Source organism: Psammomys obesus, unplaced genomic scaffold (genome assembly GCF_907164565.1).
Source record: "Psammomys obesus unplaced genomic scaffold, mPsaObe1.curated_primary_1811, whole genome shotgun sequence".
NCBI lineage: Eukaryota > Metazoa > Chordata > Mammalia > Rodentia > Muridae > Psammomys > Psammomys obesus.
In genome coordinates, this window is record NW_026590905.1 from 4088119 (window position 1) to 4111072 (window position 22954).

Below are 22954 nucleotides of genomic sequence, written 5' to 3' on the forward strand. Positions count from 1 at the left end.
GGAAAAGGACAGGAGAAAACAAAGCAAAACCAAACCAAATCAGAACATGCTAACTCAGTGATCACGCACAGTAAACACGGAGCTAAACTAGGGGGTCAATTGCTTCTGTTCCTGGTGGGGGTTCCCTGGAAGTCCTCTCCTCCCTCTTCTTCCCTCCTTATTTTCTTCTCCCTTCCCTCTCTCCTTTCCTTTGTTCCTCACCACCCCCGTCCTCCAGGGAGAAGACAGTTTCCTATTTTCTGTTAACCGAGAACCACATAATTGGGGAGCAGAACTGTTCTGCTGTGAGATTGTAGAACTAAAAGGATCAGGAACCAAAGACGACACCAAAGTCCCAGAGCAGGACTCATACCCTCACCTACGCTAAATCCCAGGGAACACTCAACTCACTCCAGAGCCACCATGTCCCAGATCCACGTTTCCGGGAAGTACTTTCGAATTGTCTCTTTTCTTATTTCGACCACATTCTGTTCTTCTGAAGCCATCGGGTAGCTCAATCTTCTGAAGCCCACTCCTGGGGCTGCTGCCAGAGGTAATGCTTGAGGCGCTGTTGTGAGAAAGAAAGAGAAGCCTTACAGTGAGCCCTGTTCTGATTTTGGATAGTTGTCTGTTTCTTATGTTAAAGAGGGTCATGGGCCCAGTAGTCACTTTTCTATATTTTTATATGTCTAATAGCTTACATATTTTACACATTTGCTCTATTGCTTCATTGAGTAGAGGTGGCTATATTTTCCTTTGTAAATAAAGCAGATGCAGCTTTCTTTAAGGTGGCTGTTCTCCTGAAATGATAGCCATGGCCCCTACTGGCGTGACCATCAAAGAACAAGAAAGGAAATCAGCGGCAGCCAGGTTTCAGAACTCTGACTCAAGGGGCAACGAACAAGACAGAGACAAGGCAGTAAGCAGCAGGATCCTGGACTGTGTGTTACGCACCCTAGCACCCTAGCTTTGGAATAGGATCACTGCTCCGCACGCGGCTGTGCGACCGAGTGCTGAGGTTGGGCAAACACTGGCAACAATAAAAGGTCCCTGCACATGCTACAGCCAAAAACTAATCCACAGTCAAAGGTGCAATGAATCTTAGATGTTCTCTCAGTTTGCACCATCGATTCCGCGGTAACCTTGGATCTAAGCACACAGCATGTGTACTTTGTACTGTTTTCACTGCTTGAAATCCCCCGGGTCAGATTCCAGGCTGTGGTGTGCTACGAACTGCAGAACTTTTCTTCTCCATGGAAAGGTTTCTGCCTTAATAGAAGCATAATGATTTGATTGCAACCATAGAGAGTTTTAATATTTTCTTTCTAGTGCATAGGTATCAAACTAGTCTGTCTTTGAGTGGTATGAGTTAGAATGTCTGAGTTTTAAAAACCGCTGTTGGGGGTTGGGGATTTAGCTCAGTGGTAGAGCGCTTGCCTAGCAAGTGCAAGGCCCTGGGTTCGGTCCTCAGCTCTGGGAAAAACAAAACAAAACAAAAAACAAACCGCTGTTGTTTCAGTTTGATTAAAAAAAAAACATGCTTCAATGGATTTTAGCATGGAATTAACATAGAATGTCTAATAATTTCTGAAATGGCCATAAGCAAACATCTACTTTTACTGAGCATTTATGTGAAGTGTCACGTTCAGCATCGGTGAGTATAAAGCCAACATATAAACCAAGGCTGAAAAACACTGAAGCTGCTTCAGACCCTACAGTAGCCAACATTTAACCTAAGTTTAATCTTTACGCATCTACACTTTAATTCTTTATGCGAATATAGTCAAGCACATTCATCTCACTAGTGTGCAAATTTGCTTTTGTCTTCATGGCAAAAGTATAGATATACCAGGGAACTGTTTTAAAATAAATTTGTGATTCACTGCCACGGGACATTTTATATTCATAGCTACATAATACAGCTATATCACAAGTGCACGAAGTTTAAGGAGCCTATTGCACACCACAGGGCTCAGCTGCGGTCTGACCAGGAGACTTCACCATCTGGAATGTAAGGTGCCTAGTGGTTGATGGGAAGGCAAGGATGGGGAGGGAAATCTAGGGAGCTGGCTGTGTAAGTGTATTCACAAAGGTTGGGAAGGCAGCATCGGAGGTTAAAGAGAAGCCCCTCCAGGGTAGAATGCCTGTTTTAGGAGTGTGCTTCCCAAAGTCAAGCGAATCATAAGTGTAAGGAGAATAAAACACCATGGAGTTGGGATGAAGAAGCCTTGTGAGGCAAGACTCAGTGAGGCAGGAGAAATGGACTCAGTGGTAGCTTCCATGTGAGCCCAGGGATGAGAAACATGAAGCTCAGCCGTGGAGATGGAGCTGGACCTCAGACGCTGTCACGACTGACTTAGGTGTGGTGTCTACAGAGGACAGAGGGGATGTGAAGTGAGATGATTGGCATCTAGGATTAAAAAGGCCAGTTTTGACAAGAGAACGGAGATTGGGGAGGGAAGCGGGGAGGAGAGAAACAGTAATCAGGCCTGAGTTCTGTTTTTGGCAGGTGTAACCTGTGAATGCATTGCCAGAGGAACAGTGTAGAGTCTAAGAGCCAAAACTTACGGAAATATCCTTTAAAGGCCCTCCCTACCCCAGTGAGGCATGGGATTTTGCTCCTGTTATTCTAGAAGACAACCAAATCACACACCCCCTTACCTGCTGCGTAGGCCATACCCGCCACTGGGTAGGGTTGAAAGGTTTGACATACGCGTGCTCTGTGGATTTTGGAGTTGGTAAACATGTTTAACCCTACAGACTGGAAAAACAACACATGTTAAAACATATTAGAAAACCCAGTCTTGAGACAGCGATCACTTTTCTTGGGTTCGTGCTGCGATTTAGTTACTGTTTGACACACCGTTCCTAGGATCAACGCAAAGACTCTACACCAGATGGAGAAAAGCCATAACACACAGTGGGGTCACAGAAGGCCAAGGTCATGGGGCTAGTGGGGTGTGAGGTGGGATTCAAGTCCATTTCTTCTGACCCCTACTTTTCATGCCTAAGGCCTCAGCATTAGTAATAGTATTTTTTTTTGTATTAGTAATAGTATTAGTACTAGTAATAGTATTTTTTTTGTCTTATGTTATTTTCCTTTTCCTCACAAAATACCTGCATAGATAGAACTTATGAATTTAATGCTGGGAGAATCTGTTTCTTTGTCTCTTCTCTTGAAACAGTGGGTTGCACTGACATAGGTTAATCTTTTCCCCCTGGGAATTTGTCTCTCTCTTTTCTTTCTCAGTCTATTATTAACTGAGATCTGCTCCAAAGTACCCACACCATGATCATCTGAACCCTCAAGTCACCACCTGTTCCTCAAGTTCACCTTCAGTGTTCGTCACAAATAAATACCCTTCAGTGTCTTATCTCTCACGGTGTGGGAAACCATGTGACGGGGCACAGCCACGAGTGGTAGTTGTGATGTGAAAGAAGAATTACTCAAAAGATTTAACTGCTGTGATCTTGGAAGGTGCAGACAGGAGACTTAAACGGCTCTCTGCTAAACTGCAGAGCCCCATGGGAAGAACTGTACATGTTTTCAAGGTAAAACAAAATATTTTAGTCGATTTTGGCAGGCTAAAATCACGATCTGGATACGCTTTGCTATCACAGCTCTGTTTAGCTCTAGTTAATCTTAAAAACATACATTGAAAACAGAGTGATACTTCTTAAGTGGAGTTTAGTAAAAGACCAACCATTGACAGACAGCCCTTGTGAAAGTAAAGAGGTTTGCAAAGCAAAGGAACCAGGGAATTGACTGTGAAGGGATGGCCTACAGAAGGAGAGAAAACCTTGGCCAGTACATCTGACAGAGGGCTACTCTGTATAGTATACACAGAACTCAGAAAATCCTAAACAAGAGGAAATCAGCCCAATAAGGAAACAGATTAATAAAATGAACAGATGGATGATTCTCAGAAGAATTATGAGTGTTCAACACACATACAAAACATGTTCAACTTGCTCAGCTGTTGAGGAATGTAAATCAAAACTATGTTGAGATTCCGTATTAGTCCAGTCAGAATGGCAAGTCATTAAGGAAAAAAAAAAAAGCAAATACTGACAAAAAATGGACAAAAGGAAAGTCTGACACACTGCTGGGCAGCAGTAGAAATGAGTCCAGCCAGTGTGGAGATATGATGTTTCTCAAAAAATTAAGAGGCGGTAGATATTCCATTTGACTGTACTACCCCTTTACCCAAAACACCGCAAGTCAGACTCATGGAGACACTTGCATTTCAGTTTCTATCGAACTATTGTTGGCAGTAGCCAACAGAGGCGCGGATAAGGAAAACATACGTGTGTATAATTACAATATATATTACATATATATGAATGTTTCAGCCATAAAGAATGATGAAGCCATGCCATTTTCAGGAAAATATATGCAAGTGGAGATATTCATATTAAGTGAGGCAAACCAGTCTCAGAAAGAAAAAAAAAAAAAAGAACTGCATTTTCAGTGATTCCACGATTTCTCTCCTAGACTTTATACAGATATATAAAGTCCTGCCTGTATATATTAATGAAAGTAGAAGCTAAACGGTCTAGGGGACAAAGATAGATCACGAGAATTGGTGAGAAAAGGGAGGGTGGGGCATTACCAGGGGAAAATGATCAACAATGTGTATACAGATAATTTACAAATTTCAAGAATTCATTGTGCAAAGGACTTACATTGTGGCTTCCAAGAAGGTGTATACATATATACATATATGTATATATGTATGTATGGAGAGAGGGGGGGGAGAAATTGTAAACCACTTGTATTTAAGGTTGCAGAGGGGTCCTGGTGGGCATGTGTGAGTACAAAGTAATGAACCCATGCCTCTGAGAGTCTCTTCTCTTAGTTGTTATTTTGTTAGAGAGAGAAGGTAAGGGTGAAGACTGTGGTTGCTTAGAAGCATCGGGTTTTTCATCCTAACACAGACCCAGCTTTGGTATGTTTCAGGAGGGATTACCGAAAACATTCTGCGTGCATTCTCATCGTTCATAAAATCCTGCTTCGGTGTGTACACAATCCCATTGTGAGTAATATCTTCTGCTTTGATGCATTCTCCGCTATCTTCGTGAAATGGGGTGCCAAAAGGAAAGAGCGGGGCAGTCTTTTGTGGCAGCAGATTATAGACCTGTCGGTTGGAGGAGAACAAAGGCAAACTGTTTCTTGCTCTGCTGCTTTAATGAGTTTCAAACGTGGTAGTGCTCACTATGGGATTGAAACCACCGTGCTTTTTCGTTCACCCTTGCCGTGTGAACGATACTCGGGATGAGGCAGGGAAGCGCAGAAATAGACTGGATATCGAAGTCTCTAACCCTCATGGAGAAATATAAACACTTAAAGAGATTAGAAGTCGGAGATGGGGGATACAAAGCAAATAAAGTGTTACCAATAAAAGTTAAAAAAAAAGAAGTTGGAGATGTGGCTCAATCGGTAGAGCGCTTGCCTAAGTGAACACGCATGAAATCTCGGAGAAGTCTACATAAGCTGGGTGAGCAAGTGCAGGCCTGTAAGCCCAGCACTTGAGAGGTTGAAGGCATGAGGATCAAGAACTCGAGGTCTTCCTTTAACTGTCTCGTGAAGTTCATGACAGCCTAGATCTCTATGAAGTGAATTCATCAGAACTGATCTGAACGTAGAAGAATGTGAAGATGAGGGCCTGGCGGTTTTCAGGTTACTGGTGCCAGGACCTAGAGGTAAGACGCCAAATCAGTTTGCTTTCATTTGTTCAGCGGATGCTGGGAAATCGCGTCACTCTGATCACTGGGAGGATCGTGTCCTTTGTGGTTATGGTTTACGTGGTTATGGTCTTAGCATGTCAGCATTTTGTGATGCCCAAGACAGCAACCAACCGGTACTCACGGAGTGAGGCGAGAGCTCGGCTTCAGGCTTCAGCAGCAGCACGCTTTGGTCTACCGCCCTGAGGGCGCAGAGGGACTGGGGTGCGGCTGTGACCTTCAGGTGGGTGTCAGAGGCTGGCAGGCTCTGCGCTGGTGAGAAACTCAAATTTACCTGCAAAGAGCATGATATCATTATAGCAGTATCTTAAAAAAAATACACTCACACACACACACACACACACACACACACACACACACACACACAGACATATATATATTACAGCTTTGACTCCTCCAGCCCGTGCTGAGGTATTTATTTTATTTTTAATTTATTTCCTTTCTCTTTCTCCATCTTTGAGCGGGCTTACTGTCCTAGGAACTCCCAGTTCACCATCCTCAGAATGACCAGGATATGTGGCATCGATTTACTTCATTTTCTTTTTGTAACTAGAACAAAGTAAGTTGCTTTTGATCCCACTGGAATAGGATCCTGTGTGGTACTGAAAACAGGCCGGAGAAGGAAGACACAGACCTATCTGTGTGAGGAGCTGGAGAGATGAAACAGTGAACCTTCGACAGTCATGGTCACATGACATCCTAAAGTAGGGGCAGAACTGATGACCATTAAATACCTGAAATGTATTTTAAGATCTAACTATGAGCTGGGCAGTGGTGGTGCACGCGTTTAATACCAGCACTTGGGAGGCAGAGGCAGGCAGATCTCTGTGAGTTCGAGGCCAGCCTGGTCGACAAACCTGTCTCTAAAAAACAAACGAGCAAAAAGATGTAAGTTTGTGAGCAAAAAGATGTAAGTTTGTTGGGAAGTTAAAAAGTTTACCAAGCATCTGAGTGCTGAGGTGTTTTGGAGTACAGAAAAACAGACCAATGTGAAGTCGTTAAGAGTTTTGATTGTGCTAATAGAAAGTTATGGAATGGTTGGTTGTTGGTTCCATTGTTGTATATAGTTCTTAACTTTCTTTTCTTCCTGAGTGTTTTGTCCTGTTCTGATGTTTTTGGTTTTGCTTTATTTTATTTTGTTGTTTTTCCTCAGAAATTTGTTTTTGTTTTGTTTTCTCTTTCTTTCTTTTTTTTGAAACAGGGTTTCTCTGTGTAGCCTTGGCTGCCCTAAAACTCATGCTGGAGACCAGGCTGGCTTCGAACTCACAGAGATTTGCTTGTCTCTGCCTCCTGAGTGCTGGGATCATGCATGCACCACCACCGCCTGGCACCTGTTTGTTTTCTAAATAGAGTATCAGAATGCTCAGCAAAATTACACTTGATCAGTGAATTTTCCTATCATAAGGAAGCAGTTTGAAATCATGCTGTTCTGAGATGCACACTTCCCTATCTCTAAATCAACCTGTTATCACCATGTATGGAGACTTTCAAGTATCTTTATTTTTAGAAAATTTACGTTCATTAAAATGAATTTGTGTCTATGTCAAATGAACGACTTAGTTGTTTGAGATTATGATCAACAGAAAATATTATTTGCCAAGAAATGGGCATGTTAGGAAAATGTAAAATTGCTCACCGATACAAGAACCAGACAAGAAATTTAATGTGCGTTTTGAAGAAAGTTGTATTATCTACACTAACCAATGTTATCCTTAATGAATAATTACATCTGGTTGAGAATAATAGTAATAATAGTAATAATAGTTGGTGTTAGGTTCAAAGGAAAAAAGTTATTTATGCTTTTATTATGATGGAATTATATGATACAAAATGCCCCAAAGCCTGATGCTCAACACCCAAGACCTTTTCACTTTGTTTCTTAGGAGAAAGGACTTTTCGTGGCTGCAGAGAGACCGCAGGGCTGGGATCGGAGGCATGCATCCACCATGCCTGACCTGACTTGTTTTCTACTTGCCTTTCAACTGTACGAAAACAAGCATTCGCAGGGCTGACTGCCAGAAAATCCATTTAAACTAATCCATATTTAATGTCTACGCGCTGTCTTAAGGGAAAGACATTTTAAATAGAAAACAGCATTTCTCTGTCCAGTAAAAGATTGAAAAAAAAAATACTGGTTTGAAGAGACATGTCCCTGTCTGACCCCACATCCTTCCTCACTCTGGCTCACTTTAGCTCACCATTTTACTAGGGGCCTAAATTAGTTCCTCTACCAGATCTGTTCTTCCTGTGTTTTTGTGGCAGTCACCATTCTCACGAGTGCTGCAAGCGTCTTCATTTATGCTCTTGTCAAGGCTTTGTTTGGCTTTTGATCATTGGCTTTCTATCAATGCTATGTGAAGGAGTGTTTGCTTTGAAGTGAATGTGACTTTCAATGGAGCAGGACTACTAGCGAGGATCTTTGTGCTGTTACACAGAGATTCCCAGAATCAGAGATTTTGTTGTTGTTGTTGTTCCAATCTGGCATTGATTCTGAATAGAAAAGTAATTTTTTTTCTGTCAGTTATATGCTGTCAGATAGCTTCAGGTCTGGAGTGTGTGAAGACTGACTCACCAGTGAGGGACTGCTGCGCAGGGTTAGAGTGGGGTGTGCCAAGCCCTTAACTGTCTCGAGATTTGCCGTACGGCTACACAGGACTCACATCGAAGACCCTGGAGGCTGATGCTGGAGACCCCCTTGACATGAAACTCCCGGAAGAACCAGCCTGATGCTCTTGGACACAACATCCAGTTTCAACAGTGTTCCTTAGAGGGGGGTAAGGATTTACACAGGAATCCACGCTGCCTTTTGCTTAGATCCCTGCACATTTATACTCTCCACATTTACTACATGTGTGTATGTAATGGGAACACAGGTGCCATGGCAGAAACGTCCACTTGCTGTAAATAGACAGTACCCTCCTAGGTGTAGTTTTTTTTGGGGGGGCGGTGGGGAGAGGCTGAAGCTGACAGAGCCCATCTGCCACAGTAGTAAAAAACCAGATATCCAGTGCCAATTCTGCTTGGATAAAACTTACAGCTTAGTGGAGCCCACACCACAGCTTTGTAGTCTTTAAAGAGACTACGTGCCCAGGCCTGATGTGACTTGGTGAGCTGGGGTGGATGGGAAAGGGAGCTCCCCTTTTCTGAGGAATAGGTCGGGGAGGGGGGAGTGGGGAGGGAGGCATGGTGGGACTAGGAGGGGAGGAAGGATGGGGCTACAACCAGGATGTAAAGTGAGTAAAAAATTAATTAAAAAAAGATCTCATTGACAAGTTAATTTGTACATTTTAATTCTTATTGGAGTGTCAAAACCCTGCACTTTCCTGAGGAGCTAAATTTAAACTCAAAGCAGCACACTCCGCTGCAGTGAATGGTGTGCTGGGGCGTTGGCGGCATAAAACGAACACAGCTTGGTGTGACAGCATTTTCGATGGAAAGTTTGGTGACAAAATATCTCAAAATAATTTAAATACAAACTCTGGAGAGATGGCTAAGCCCTTAGGAGCACTGCATGCTTTTTCAGAGGACCTGGGTTCTCTCCCCATCACCCACATGGCTGCTCACAGCTCCCGTGCCCTATTCTGGCCTTCCCATGTGACAAACACACACAAGGTGCACGGACTTCCATCCAGGCAAGACACCCATACACGTAAAATTAAATGACAATAAAATAGGATAAGAAATATTGTTTTAGTGTATGTGTTTGTTTGTGTGTGTGGGTTTGGTGCAGGAACCGTTTTGAAATCTACACACGGCTTTTAAATTAAAGAGTTCTGCCTGTGGACCACCTTTCTGGGCTGCCACGAGGCTGTTGAGGTGTGCCTCCTCTCACTGACTTGAGAGTATGTTTAAGAGCCCTGTGGGATGGCTTTTAAGTAGACATCAAGCCAGGCATGGTGTATGACTTTAATCCTAACACTTTGAAAGCAGAGACAGGAGACTCTCTCTGAGTTTAAGGCCAACCTGGGCTACATAGTAAGTTCCTGGACAACCATGGCTACATAGAGAGGCCCTGTCTCAAAAAAAATTTTTTTTAAAACAGATATTACTTCTTTATTGCCCACACGTATAAAGGAGAGAATAAAAGGATCAGCCTTAGACACAAACACCTACCTTATTGGCAAAACAGTTTTCAATTTTGAGTGTCTCCGTGTCAGCGACAATTTCTTCATTAGGTAAAGTAGCGTAAACGAGCAGCTGAGCCTCAGGAGCCATGTCTGGCTCCACTTGAAGTGGGAAGGAAAATACCCCTTTCACTGGAGAATAAAGGAGATTCAGGATTATGGATTAGGAACTGATTCTCAACTTCACATCAGGGCAATTCTTAGAATATTTAAGAATTCGTATTTGTATCGTGTAAGAAAGACTTGCACCTTTGCCACCTTTGCGTGCAGAGGTGCTTGAACAAATGGTGTCTTTATAGATACTGTTTTAATTTTGTCCACCAGCTGAGAAGGAAAAGTCATTTAGGCACGTCTCGATTTCTAAAGGTTTTTTATAATTTATTTTACGCGTATGAGTGTATCTGTGCAGCATATCTGTGCAGTGCCCACAAAGGCCAGCAGAGGGCACCAGATCCCTTGAGACTGGGGTGACAGGCATCTTGGTTTCTTTAAGAACATGGAAGTATTATGAGACTGTGTTTTCATTTTAAACCCAGGTGTGGGATATGGGGCTGCTTCAGAGTGTCCAAAGCAGCTGGCTCTGATTTGCCTTATTCTCTAGCAGCAGTGTGATTTTGCCAGCTGCAAATAGTTTTTGCGAGTGTGTGACACTTGGAATTCCGAGGGTGTATGAACGCTAGAGCCCTGAGAGGCCTGGGTGGGCTGTGGGTTGGTTGCTGTTGGTCGCAGTTTGTTAAGTAGTCATGCGCCAAGAAGAAACAACAAAAGGAAGAAATTAGACATCCTGACAGTGAAGATCAAACTTGCTCCAAGGATCTAGACGCCCGTAATGAGCAGGAAGTAGTCTAATGATGTCTCCCTTTCTTCTCTATCCTTTTATTTTTTTTTTTCTTTCCCAGTCTAGTGCTAGGGGTTTGAAAGAGTGGAAAAAGAGGGTTAGAGAAGGGGAGATGAAAAAAGAACTCGCAAAGTAGCAAACGTCCAGCTACAATTCTGAGCCGCAGGTGCTGAGAAGTGAACTGAGAAGTGGACGCGGGTCCTCCGGAAAAGCAGCCAGTGCTCTTCACCACCGAGCCATCTCTCCAGCCCTCTTATGCTTATTTAAAAAACACTGATAAACCAACTATAGTGAGGCTGCAGAGACGGAGGAGATGCTCTTGACCTGAGGACCCCATGGTGAGCCTGCCTTTAGAGTAGGGAATACTGTGTCTTTATTAGACCGATAGACTCATGATGCTAAAAGTCCTTTAGGAAGTATGTAGAGTGAGAGTTGTGGTCTAGTAGACCTTTAGAGAAGACAACATAGTATAAACAGATAGGAAAAACACAGAGACTACAAGTAATGCCAGGTGTTTGGCGATCTAAGATGGTGGGCTAGAGGCAGCCAGCAGCCAGCAGCCACTACTCCTGCATAGGAAAACTCAAATAAAACCAGAGAGCAGTTACTTTCAGGGGTGGGAGGAAGCATGTTAAGTTCAGAAGGAGAACCATAACCTACTCAGTGGGGAACGTCTTCAGTAGCTATTCACCTAACAGAACGTTAAGATCCAGGATATATATATATAATGAAAAAATTAAAAGAACAAGCAATATAGTCACAAAATGGGCGAGTGACATGTGTAATGCTGAGGAGAAGCTCATGGTTGAACACAAGCAAGCTTCAGTTTCTGCAGCCATCCGGGAAATGCAAGTCGTTTTTACATTGAGATTCCACTTCATTCCAGTCAGAATGGCAGAAAAAGAAAACACAAGTTACGCAAGTGCTAGCAAAGACTTGTAGGAGAATGAGCCTTTAGGTGCAGTTGGTGAGAATGTAAATTACTGCAGTCACTGTGGTAAGCAACATGGAAGACGCTCAACAAACTAAAAATAGAATAATCCTATGAACCAGCTAGGTCACTTTTGAGTGTTTATCAAAAGGACATGAAATAAGGCACCTAAATATCCACACTTTCTGTAGCTCTGTTCACTACCAACAAATAAATGGAGTCAACTTAAGCATTCATCAACAGATGAGTGGGCAAGAGAATGTGGTACAGATAGACCGTGGAATATTACTCAGACGTAAAGAAAAATGAAATTATGTCATTTTCAGGAAAATGGATGGAACTGGAAGACATTATGTTAAACGAAACAAGCCAGAAAACAAGATTAGTGTTGTGTGGCTTGTCTTATATGGGGAAAAGAACAACCTGAAACTACAGGAAGAGTGCAGGAAAGGGAAGGGGAAGGGAAGAGAAGGATGAACAAGATAATGGAGGCCAAAGTGTGATTCATACTTATGTGGCGATGTCACTGTGAAATAATTTCTGTGACTAATAAGTATTGACAGTTATAATAATAAAGAATTAAAAAACAAAACAAAACAAACAGCAGCCAGTGAGGGCCACGGGGAAGGGGGATTCCTCTAGCTCATCTGCATCCTGAATTTACGTGGAAAGCAAATGTAAAGAATGGATTGAGATGTTTAAAGAGAAGCACTGGCTTTTCCTGCTAGGTGCAATAAGATTTGGTGGGAGTAAAAGCAGAGACTTGTTTACCGTGAAGTCAGCAGGATTCAATGAGGAAAATGGTGTTAGAAAACCTCACATTATCCAGCTTCTAAGGCACAGGGAGCGCTTTCTAGAAACTCCGCTCTAGAGAGAAACCATGTGTCCCTTTTGCTGACATCATAGAAAAGTGCAAATGCCACTATGCTCAGCCACAAAGAGTCCTCTTCAAAATCCCTCTGAAGAGGTTACACGTATGACTCACAGATCTCATCTCCATCTCAGGAAAAGCCAAAAGGAGAGGTGGAATTATCAAGGAAAACAAAAATCCACAGAGAAACTTTTGTCTGGTTGGATATATATATCTTTGCAGAGCATAGGGGGGTGACCTGATCCCTGAGGAATTTATTCTAAAAGAGACATTGTCATCATGGACTAAAAGAGCCAGAGATGGGAAAAGGAGAGCATTTGATCTTTCTAGGTATAGGACCCCAAACCAGTTGCTTGCACATGCTACGCTTAGCAGGAAAGGGAGGGTGGCTGCAAGGGCAGTTAGGAGGACTGAGACAGCGGCCAAAGAGGACCGTTCTGTGTTGGAATTCAGGGCTGTTTGCCTGGTAGTATTTCGTATCTCTCCAGACGGATCATTTTCACCCTGGCAGGGATTGTAGCCAAGGCCTTGCGGCCTAATTTAGATGATTTGGAATGATGCAATTTGGGACTGTTGTGCCGTGTATGATCTATGAGATTTGGAGGCCTGCGTAAAAGCTGCCGATGGACTGAGGTGTTGGTTGTTGGAGACCTCGACTAACGTTGCGTGGGCGCGTGGATCTTGGAATGCTTGCGGTAGACAGAATTCTAATCCCGGATACCTAGACCTGAAAATCTTTGAGCCCACACCGATGTTAAAGCAGGATCTTGAGATGTGAGAATTGGTTGGAATTATCCAGGTGGAGGCAATGTCACTGTAAGGACGGTGACAAAAGGGAGGCAGCAGTGCTGCTGGCTTTGACGGTTATGGAAGGGACCACTAAGCAAGGCACGGATCTAAGGCAGTCCCGCCAATACCTTGATTTGAGTCCAGTGAGAGTTCTGAACAGAAGAAATATAAGAAAAGAAACCCATGTCGTTATATGCCGGGAAATCTGCGGTAACCCGTTATGGCAGCAATAGGGATCTGACACACAAATACATGAAGAAAAAAATTTTCTTCTGTCATTTTTCTTTCACCTTTGGTTCCTTTTTTTTCTTTTTGAAAATAGTTATGAAGCTAAGCTATTTTACATCAGGAATAACAACCTAAAACCCGGAAGCGTTCTGAACAGCTTCGTCACTGGATGACAGAGGGCTGACATGCACTTCCTGTCATGTGAAAGAGGCTCCGGCTTGCCCAGTTGTTGCGGGTTTGGCAAGATGAGAGGACATTAAAGAAAAAAAAAAAAAAGAAAAAAGAAAGCAAAAGATGCTTACTGTTTCCTTGTTCAAGCGGCAGCACGTGGCTTCCTGAGCTGAAGATGCTTCCCCTTGCTTTGACCTGAAGACAGAAGGAAACACACTCATCACAGCTGTAAGGTCTGTCTGCCTGTCTTTGGCACATTCACGAAATATCAATAACCATCATATTACTGCAATGTGGAAGTTATTTTTATTAGTATACTTTCTTTCCACCATTTTCCCATGCATGTTCTAAATGACGAGTACGTAATTTTATGCTTTATTTTGTTTAATATTTATTGTTCCTAGGAATATGTGAAAAGCATATACAGGGCACCTACTGTATATGGCATACACAGTGGAGGCAAATATACAGTGGAAATATCCTCTGTTGTTCGTCTTGTTTTAAACTAAACAAAATGCATTGCTCATTCTCTGTGTCTGAGTCTGAGATAAGGCAATTTGAACAATCCAATTTGCATAGTATTTATGTGGACTATTGTTTCCAGAATTCAGGTGAGATAGCTGATACTTGTTTTTGAGGATGAAGTTTAGTAAATTATCCAAGGTCTCAGGACTATGAAGAGACGAAATGGAAATTATAACTACTGTAAATCTGTTACTTTTTCATAGAAATAAAGAAATGTTAGAGGTAATATTTCAGTAGTGAACAGGATAAATGAGGAATTAAAGCATGAATAATGTTATACGAAGCAGTTTATCTTCCAATAAAAAGAAAATCTCCAGCTGGGTGCGGTGGCGCATGCCTGTAATCCCAGCGCTTGGGAAGGTGGATTCAGGCAGATCTCTCTGTGTTCGAGGCCAACCTGGTCTACAAAGCATGTGCAGGACAGCCAAGGCTGCACAGAGGAACCACAGCTCTAAAAACCAAAACCCAAACCCTCCAAACTCCAATGTTAACACTGATGGTCTACAAAACCTTTTATTTTGAGAGGAGCCTTGAATGGCTACATCACCGAGAAATTTGGGGTATATACGATTAGAGATTCAGTGACATTTATTCTTACCAGATAGTAAAAGGTTAAGTCTTTTTCATTCTTCATGATATCTTTATTCAAGAGGTAGTGTGCCCGAATCTCCTGAGTTTGTCCACAGGCCAAAGTACCAAAAATAAGCTCAAGATGAACATAACTATTGCTTGGGGAAGCGATATGAGTTACAGACTGCTCTGCTTGTACATGATGCTCACTGAGCCACCAGTTGTCATAACAGTCGTTGTTCTGCTTGTAGGTGACCTAATGGGAAAACGAATAGCACACTTGTATTTAGTATCTATCTATCTATCTATCTATCTATCTATCTATCTATCTATCTATCTATCTATCTATTATCCATTTATCCATCCATCTATCCATCCATCTATATCTATCATTTACCTATATGATACCTTTCTGTAAAAAGGTTGTTTTATTAACCCTACAGCCACGTTTTCACCTTTGTATTAAGATTATTTAAGCGTTTGTATCTCAGGCTGGCTTTTAAACTCACAGTCTCCTTGCTTCTGCCTCCTGAGTGCTGGGATTAAGAAATGCTCATTATGCTCACAAAGCTCTCATGTACACTTTTTTCTGTACAGATTTATTTCCTCATTTGCACTTAAAAGCACTCATTTTGCTTTACTTATTTATTCTTTTACCATTTCATACATATATTCTTTGATCAACTCCCCCATCTGATTATTCTTTCTTATCCCATTATGCATCAAGTCTCTTAATCTCTCTCCTATTGTGTGTGTGTGTGACCCATTACATTTAAGTATGCTTGTCTCACAAGTATGGGCTGGGGAGTTTCTGATTAAGTGGGGGCAATGTACCAATGGCTACATCACTGAGAAATATGATTTTCCTCCCCCTGCTCTTTCAAGGTTTCTCAACCCACGGGTCGTAACCCCTTTGGAGGCTGAACAACTCTTTTACAGGGGTCCCATGTCAGATATCTTGGCATATAAGATATTTATATTATGATTCATAAAGTAGAAAAATTACAGTTATGACATAGCTATGAAAATAATTTTATGGTTGGGGGTCACCACCACATGAGGAACTGTATTAGAAGGTGACAGCATCAGCAAGGTTGAGAACCACTGACCTAGCTCCTCTGGCAGGGGTGGGGCCTTATAAGCCCCTCCCCCATCCATCATGCTAGGTCCGGCCTTGTACAGGTCTTGTGTAGATAGCAATTGCTGTTTCCTCTTACGGCTTTATCACAAAGATTATTTGACTGTTCAAGCATAGATAAAAATTGTATTTTCCTAAAGGAATCAGGCACAATTTAACTGGTAATAGAACTATGAACATGTTAAAAACTTCCAGGATAATTAAAATACCAGGATAATCTTTCCAGTGTTCCTGAAGCCGGGGCATTCTGTAAGGATTCCTGACACAGAACTTCCCAGCCTTCATTATTTGTCCCCACGTTGCTCAGTTTGTCCGATTTCTTATCACGTTTTCTTTTGTTCCTGGAGCTCGTGTGCCTTTCACACATCCTTAAGCACGTGCGGCCCCACAATCCAAGCCTTTTTAGCCTCACATGCCCATTTCTACTTACTATGACTCTCAGCATTAAAAACGTGTAGGTGGAAGTGTCAAGGACAATGTTGGCCAAGCCGTGCTCGTCAGTAGTGAAAGTGGACTGGTTCCCGTACGGATCCACGCGCACAGATATGTTTTTGTTGGGGATTGGTTGATTCTGCTCATCAACAAGAAGAACCTAGAAACAGGGACGTGACAACTGGTTACAAATGCCAACTACTCACACCGTCCTCCCAGACTGCTCTGTTTACGCCTTTGTCTCTTGCTCGGTTCCTGTCCTTTGCTGAAGATCCTCACATCTGCAAAGGAGACTTGTTTTCCGAGCTTTAAACTTTTAAATATTTCTCCTGATTTTGAAACCTGATGGGTTATTTTTATTTTATTGTTTTTAAGTGATTTGATTTTATGGGTATGGGTGCTTGGTCTGTATGTATGTTTGTGCACCCTGTGTGTGCTTGGTGCCTGGTGGGAGTTCAGAACAGGGCATCAGATCCCCCTGGAATTGGAGTTTCAGGTGACTGTGAGCTGTCATGTGGATGCTGGGAATTGAACCTGGGTCCTCTCAAAGTGCAGCTCTTAGCCACGGAGACATCTCTCTAGCCCCTTATTTTCTTATTTTTAATTAAGAAACAATAACACTGTATAATTTTTAGAATACAATGTTACGTCTTGATAACTGCATATAAGGTAGAATTATTGTATTTAGTTAATGACTCTAGCCCTCACAGCTTGTGCTTTTTTTTTTTTTTTAATGCAATAGGGTCTTTGCTGCTTAGTTTTATGTCAATATGACATAAGCTAGAATACTTTTAGTAGAGGGAACATGAACTAAGAAAAATTGACCCCAGTAAATTGGCCTCAGGGCAAACCTGCGGTGTAGTTTCTTGATCGATGACATGGGAAGGCCTAGTCCTGGGCAGGTGGTCCTGGCTTGCATGAAAAAGAAGCTGAGTAAACCACGAGGAGCAAAGCAGTTAGCAGCATTCCTCTGTGGCCTCTGCTTCAGTTCCAGCCTGCATGCCTTCAGGGATCTACCACCTCTCTTTCTGTCTTCACTTTCTAGTGAACTCACATATTTCAATTGTCACATGATCTTTTCTCTAGACCTATGGTAACCTGCCAAATCACAACATTCCCTTCCAACTTGATATGAAATGCTAAAATGAATGAAGAAAGTGTAAAAGTTAAATTCAGATACAAAATTCAAAATATAAATGAAGAAATGGCCCATGAATTTACTCAAAAGATTATTTACTATAAAAGCAAACTTGAAAAATGCCTAAAATCTTATCTATACTATATAAACATAAATGAGAAGTTTATTCAATTGTATTATTGTTCCTAAAATTTACTAACACTACAAACATTGCTTTAGCACTGAAAACAAAACTTTTTAAAATTTTCAGTAATTAAAAATGTCATCATCTGGATGACAGATTATCGATATCTCTTGGATGTTAAATGTCTCCCAAAGGCTTAGATCCTAAAGTGGTGCTATTGGTAGGAGAATCTGGGTTTGAGGTCCTTAAGTCATTGGGGGTGTGTTGTCAAAGGAGACTGAAATTTTGGCTCTCTCTCTCTCTCTCTCTCTTTGTCATGAGAGGTAGGATTTGTCTTGCTCTGTGCTTCCACTGTAATGTGTGGTGTTGCCACACACACACAACTCATAATGACTTGAGACTTCCAAGACTCCAGGCCAAAATAAACCTTTCCCTTTTATAAGTTAATGGTATCAAGTATCCTGTTATGGTAATGGAAAGCTGACTATCACAATTACTTTTTAAAAATTATTTCTATGAAAAATTGCTTTAGAAAGGCTTTATTTACAAAGATGGAATCAAGAAGAATATAGCCAAACTACACAGAAAAAAAATGTATTATAGAGGCATGTAAGGAGACTGATGATTAAAAATTGCTTTGTTTTCCAACATTTCACTACCCCTGGTAAATGTATAATTTGCTGTCATTTCTTTTTTTCTTTTTTTTTTTTAATAATTCTAATATATTTTGATTTTGCAGCTAAATCTCAAAAACCTTATGCCTGGAGTTGGGAAGATGGTTCAGTGGGTGAAATGCTTCCTGTACATACATGAGGGTTCAGATTCCCAGCACTACATAAATGCTGGGTGGGTGTGACAGGCTGCCTATGATTCCAGAGCTAGGAGTGTTGAGGCAGGGACCATCTGGAGCAAAGTAGCTAGTTAGACCAGCCAGAACTGTCAAGCTCTGAGAGATCCCACCCCAATGAACAAGGTAGAAAATGTCTGAGGAGGCCTTTTGACATCAACTTCGAGTTTTTCTCCATACACCAGATGCTCATTTACTGTTCAATATTTTTCCCTTTGTCATTTGGAAATGACACGCCACTGGATCCTCACTATCCCAGGAACACCTGACATACATGTGTGCTTATGCTCATGTAAAGATGTATACATGTGTACATGGAACACACACAAGAATATTTCATATCTCTAAGTATGACTATAGGGGAAATATTTTACCTGCCCCCATAAAGGAAGCCCCGTCATGTAATGTGAATTCACTTTAGTAAATGTCAGTTTGCTTAAGGTATTCGTGATTTCACACGATCCATAGCCAGTTAGCTCCATTCCTGAAAAAGAAAAACGTGAAGTTGGGTTTGTGTATTTGAACCTCCTACTTTCACCTCGGCTCACCTCCATGATTTCAAGATGCTACAATAATCTGTGAGTAATTTTACGAGGTATCATATCCAATACAGTTTTTATTTATCCTGTGTCTTCCGTTAGCCTTATTTTAAAATGGTTTATCTAAGCCATTATCACATATATCTGAAGCTAGCCACGCTTTTTCAGAATCACGCCTTAGCTCATTGTCTGACTCAATTTTCTCCAGTCTGGGAATGAGTGTGCTTGTGTGCTTTCCCCTGCACACCACTGATCTTCCAAAATGTCACTCCCCAAAGCACATCAAAGTCAAGTGTAAGCATCTCTCTCTGTCTCTGCCTCAGAATTATTCCCCGTCATGTCCACTCTTCCCTTAAATTCCACGTTCCTTATGGAAATTTTTATCACAGTTGCACACACACACACACACACACACACACACACACAAATGCACACACACCTTCTGTTTTAAACATTTAATTTCTTGAGGTTAGTGATCTGTCCTTTTCATAATGTGGAGAAACCATAAAGTATTAAAAATGAAATGGAAATTTGATAAGTTTCTACTTAACTGACAATTATTGAAAAAACAAAACAAAACAAAACAAAACAAAACAAAACAAAACAAAACAAAACAATACAGACCTGTTCCCTCCTCTTTGATTTTGGCTTCCACTTCTAATTTCATGTCATAGCCTTTTTGTCTTGGCTGGAATATTTTGGTTTTTACGACTTGTCTGAAACATCCTTTATCATCTGCCTGAAGAGAAGGGGCAAGAGTGCCTGAGTTCTCTGATTTGCCACCAAAGATGCTGGTTATATGTTTAGAAACACATTTTAAGCGTTCAGGTACTTTTTTTTCCTTTCCCAACCCCAAACATGACACAGTTCTTTGTTAATTTTTGGGTTATTTATAGCCAGCCTTTGTCTCCCCTCTCTTCCAAAAATGGATCCTATTTCTACTAGGTCCTGTTCTCTCCTAGAGTCTCCGAGTGTGCCATCATACTCTGCAATTATAGCTCCTTGCCTGTGTTGCTCTTAGGTGAAGACTATTTCTCTCCATTCTTCCTTGATGCTCGTAAGTACCGAGCCATCTCTCCTGGGCCACCTTGTTAAGTAGCCAAGGATGACCTTGATCTCTTGTTCTTGCCTTTGCTTCTCAGTTACCAGGTCCTCTAGTTGCTGTCTCCCAGGTCTTCTGGGCCAGATGCTCATTTACTGTTCAATATTTTTCCCTTTGTCATTTGGAAATGACACGCCACTGGATCCTCACTACCCCAGGAACACCTGACCTATTCTTCTGTGACAAAAGCCAGCTTTGAATACTTTTCTTTTTTTTTTTTTACTCTTATAACTTGAGATGTTGATTGCTGTCGGCAAGAAAATGACAAGATTGGCCAAATGCACGCATTTGTAGATTTATAAGCTCTGTCTTCATTTGGGCTCCTAACACTACCAGACATTTTCATATTTTTTCCTCCTGCTACCAAGATTTGCTTGATGACTTGTCAAAAGCATCTCTGATTGTGCTGCGCTTAGCACTGTAGCTCACGAGAAAGTAAGAACGAGGGAGTGGTTTCAACATACCTGTTTACTGAATTCTTCACAGATTGCTCGTGAAAGTTGGCCGTGACAGTGGGAGCTCTGCAGTGAGTATTTTCTGCACACATTAATTGTCACCCGACCTGGAACAGGCTTTCCATATGTGTATCTAGAACCATGAAATGATCATTCTGAATGCCATTGAAATGTGAGTGACATAGATATCTCTTTACCTGCCTGGACCCACTCACTGTTCCATTGTATTCATTTATCCCCCTGGAGTTTGCACACCAGAAAAGCTCATGATAGCAGATTGGATCCTGTCTAAATGAGAATGTACCTATAATTCTAAGACAAAGTAGTCAGTGAACCTTTTGAAAGATACTGACTTAGTATTTTTCCAAGGTTCTTTCCTTTCCTCTTTCCTTCCTTTCTGCCTTCTTTCATTTCATTTCATTTTCCTTTTTTTAAATTTTGGGATAAGGTCTCATTATCTAGCTCTGGTTGGCTTGGAACTTGCTGTATATACCAGGCTGGGTTAAACTCAGAGATTTGCCTGCCTGTTTCCTGATTGCTGGGATTAACGGTCACCACATTTAGCTCTTTCTCTCCTTTCAGTTGAGGTTTTGCTGTAAGACTGCCCGGTGCAACGGGAGGATGGCTATTAAGAGCACTTGCTGCTCTTCAAGAGGACCCAGGCTTGATTCCCAGCACCCATCTGATGGTTCAGAACCATCTGCAACACCAGTTCCAAGGAATCTGATGCCTTTTTCTGGCCTCTTGCAGGTACCAGGCATGCATATTGTACACAGACATACCTGTGGGCAAAATGCCCATATACATAAAGAATGCTTCTCGTTTTTCCAGAGGACTTGAGGTTTGTCCCTAGCACCCACGTGGGGTGGCTCACAACTGCCTGCACCTCCAGCTTTAGTGGCTATGATACCTCTGGGCTTCTTGGGTACTTGCCCATTTATGTGGCACATATCCACATAATTAATTAAAAAAAAAAACGCTATCTCTGCTGTCAGATTTACCAACATTATTTTAGGTAAAAAGAGAGAGAGAAAAAAAAATATATAAAGACTGCATTTCTGAGAATTTAAAAGTAGTAAGTGAGAAATTATTGGGGAAAGCTGTGGCTACAAAATAAAAACAATTTGTAAATAACATCAGGATGATTCAGTTTGTTTCTGGCGAATATGGTGGGAGTGTGCCATGCAAGGCTGGGATTAGTTTCCTGGCTTAGAGTGCCCTGTGACCCATGTTGTGGGGGAGATTGTAATTAGACTTTCTGTAGGTGGGGCCAGGGATTCTAATTTTAATCAAGCTCCTCCCACAGAGCTGATATAGGAAACTACTCAGAAATCTCCCCTTATGCCAGCTGTGAGGTTCTCAAGGTCTAGCCTCATGGCCATAGGTTTCTTTCTGTACTCCCCTTCCAATGCTTGTCTGTACTGATAAGCAATGCATTACTAAATGTTACTTAAAACCCATCCTCTCAAATAGAATATGGACATCAAAATAAGATGAAAGAGAAATGTAACTCACAAGCCACAGGCAGTTACAACAAATTCTTCTTCCAGGAAAGCAATAATGTTGGGCGTTTTCACTTGTACTTCAAATCTGGGTAAAACTGGTTTGAATAGAGGAGAAAGGGGGTGAAGGTTGGTAGGAGACCTGGTAAGTATTACCAATGGAATCTGTTAGAAGAATCTATGACATAGAATCACATGGAAGGAGCATGAGTGTCAGTACTGGGAAAGACATGTCATCATTCATGATTCTACTTTTCCCAGACTCCTCTGATTTGTGCAAGATTTCAAAGGCGGGTGAAACATCACTGACTCTGAAGACCACCACAGTTAGATGTAGGAACAGAAGGGCTGTGGGTTCTCCCGCTCTCTCTCTCTCTCTCTCTCTCTCTCTCTCTCTCTCTTTCTGTCATTTCTACCTCGTGCCAGCTCTTCTGACTGACCATCATCCATGTTTAGCCCCATTATCAGGCACCTCGTGGTAGATCTACTGAACCGAGAATTATCCGGGGTGACTGCTTTCTGCAGACTCTGCCTCTTCCAATGGTTTTCTCGAATTTTCCACTCTGGAAGCTGAAGGTACCTTGTCCCGATTCCCCTATGCTCCTGACTAATCCATGCCGGCTTCAGAACTTGCTAGACAATGTTCTACAATTTGCCACTTCCTCTTGCTGGACCCTTTCTTCTCCGGCGTCTCCCACAGGTGTGAAAGGTATGACCTTGTTATGTGATTGTCACGGAAGCCCTGGGGAGCTTTGGGAATCGTGTTTTTTGGTTGGTTTCTTGCTATCGAGTTCGGCCATCTACATATGCACGCACGGAATGAGTACCTATCACCTCCCAACACACACACACACACACACACACACACATGTGTACACCACACACACACACACACACACACACACA

The 22954-nt window shown here is 41.9% G+C and overlaps 1 protein-coding gene across 1 annotated transcript in view; it reads right to left on the reverse strand.

Annotated features, from left to right (window-relative positions):
* Nucleotides 1–22954, reverse strand: part of LOC129678494 (pregnancy zone protein-like) — a 42578-nt gene that overhangs the window by 13930 nt on the left and 5694 nt on the right. The window contains exons 7-18 of the mRNA XM_055609294.1: nt 22062–22146; nt 20556–20679; nt 19614–19728; nt 18825–18934; nt 16340–16501; nt 14800–15027; nt 13808–13871; nt 9838–9980; nt 5849–5998; nt 4950–5117; nt 2641–2740; nt 391–547 (exon numbers count right to left, since the gene is read on the reverse strand). Of these exons, the coding sequence (XP_055465269.1) occupies nt 391–547; nt 2641–2740; nt 4950–5117; nt 5849–5998; nt 9838–9980; nt 13808–13871; nt 14800–15027; nt 16340–16501; nt 18825–18934; nt 19614–19728; nt 20556–20679; nt 22062–22146 (1606 nt within the window). The remainder of the gene's footprint in view (nt 1–390; nt 548–2640; nt 2741–4949; nt 5118–5848; nt 5999–9837; nt 9981–13807; nt 13872–14799; nt 15028–16339; nt 16502–18824; nt 18935–19613; nt 19729–20555; nt 20680–22061; nt 22147–22954) is intronic.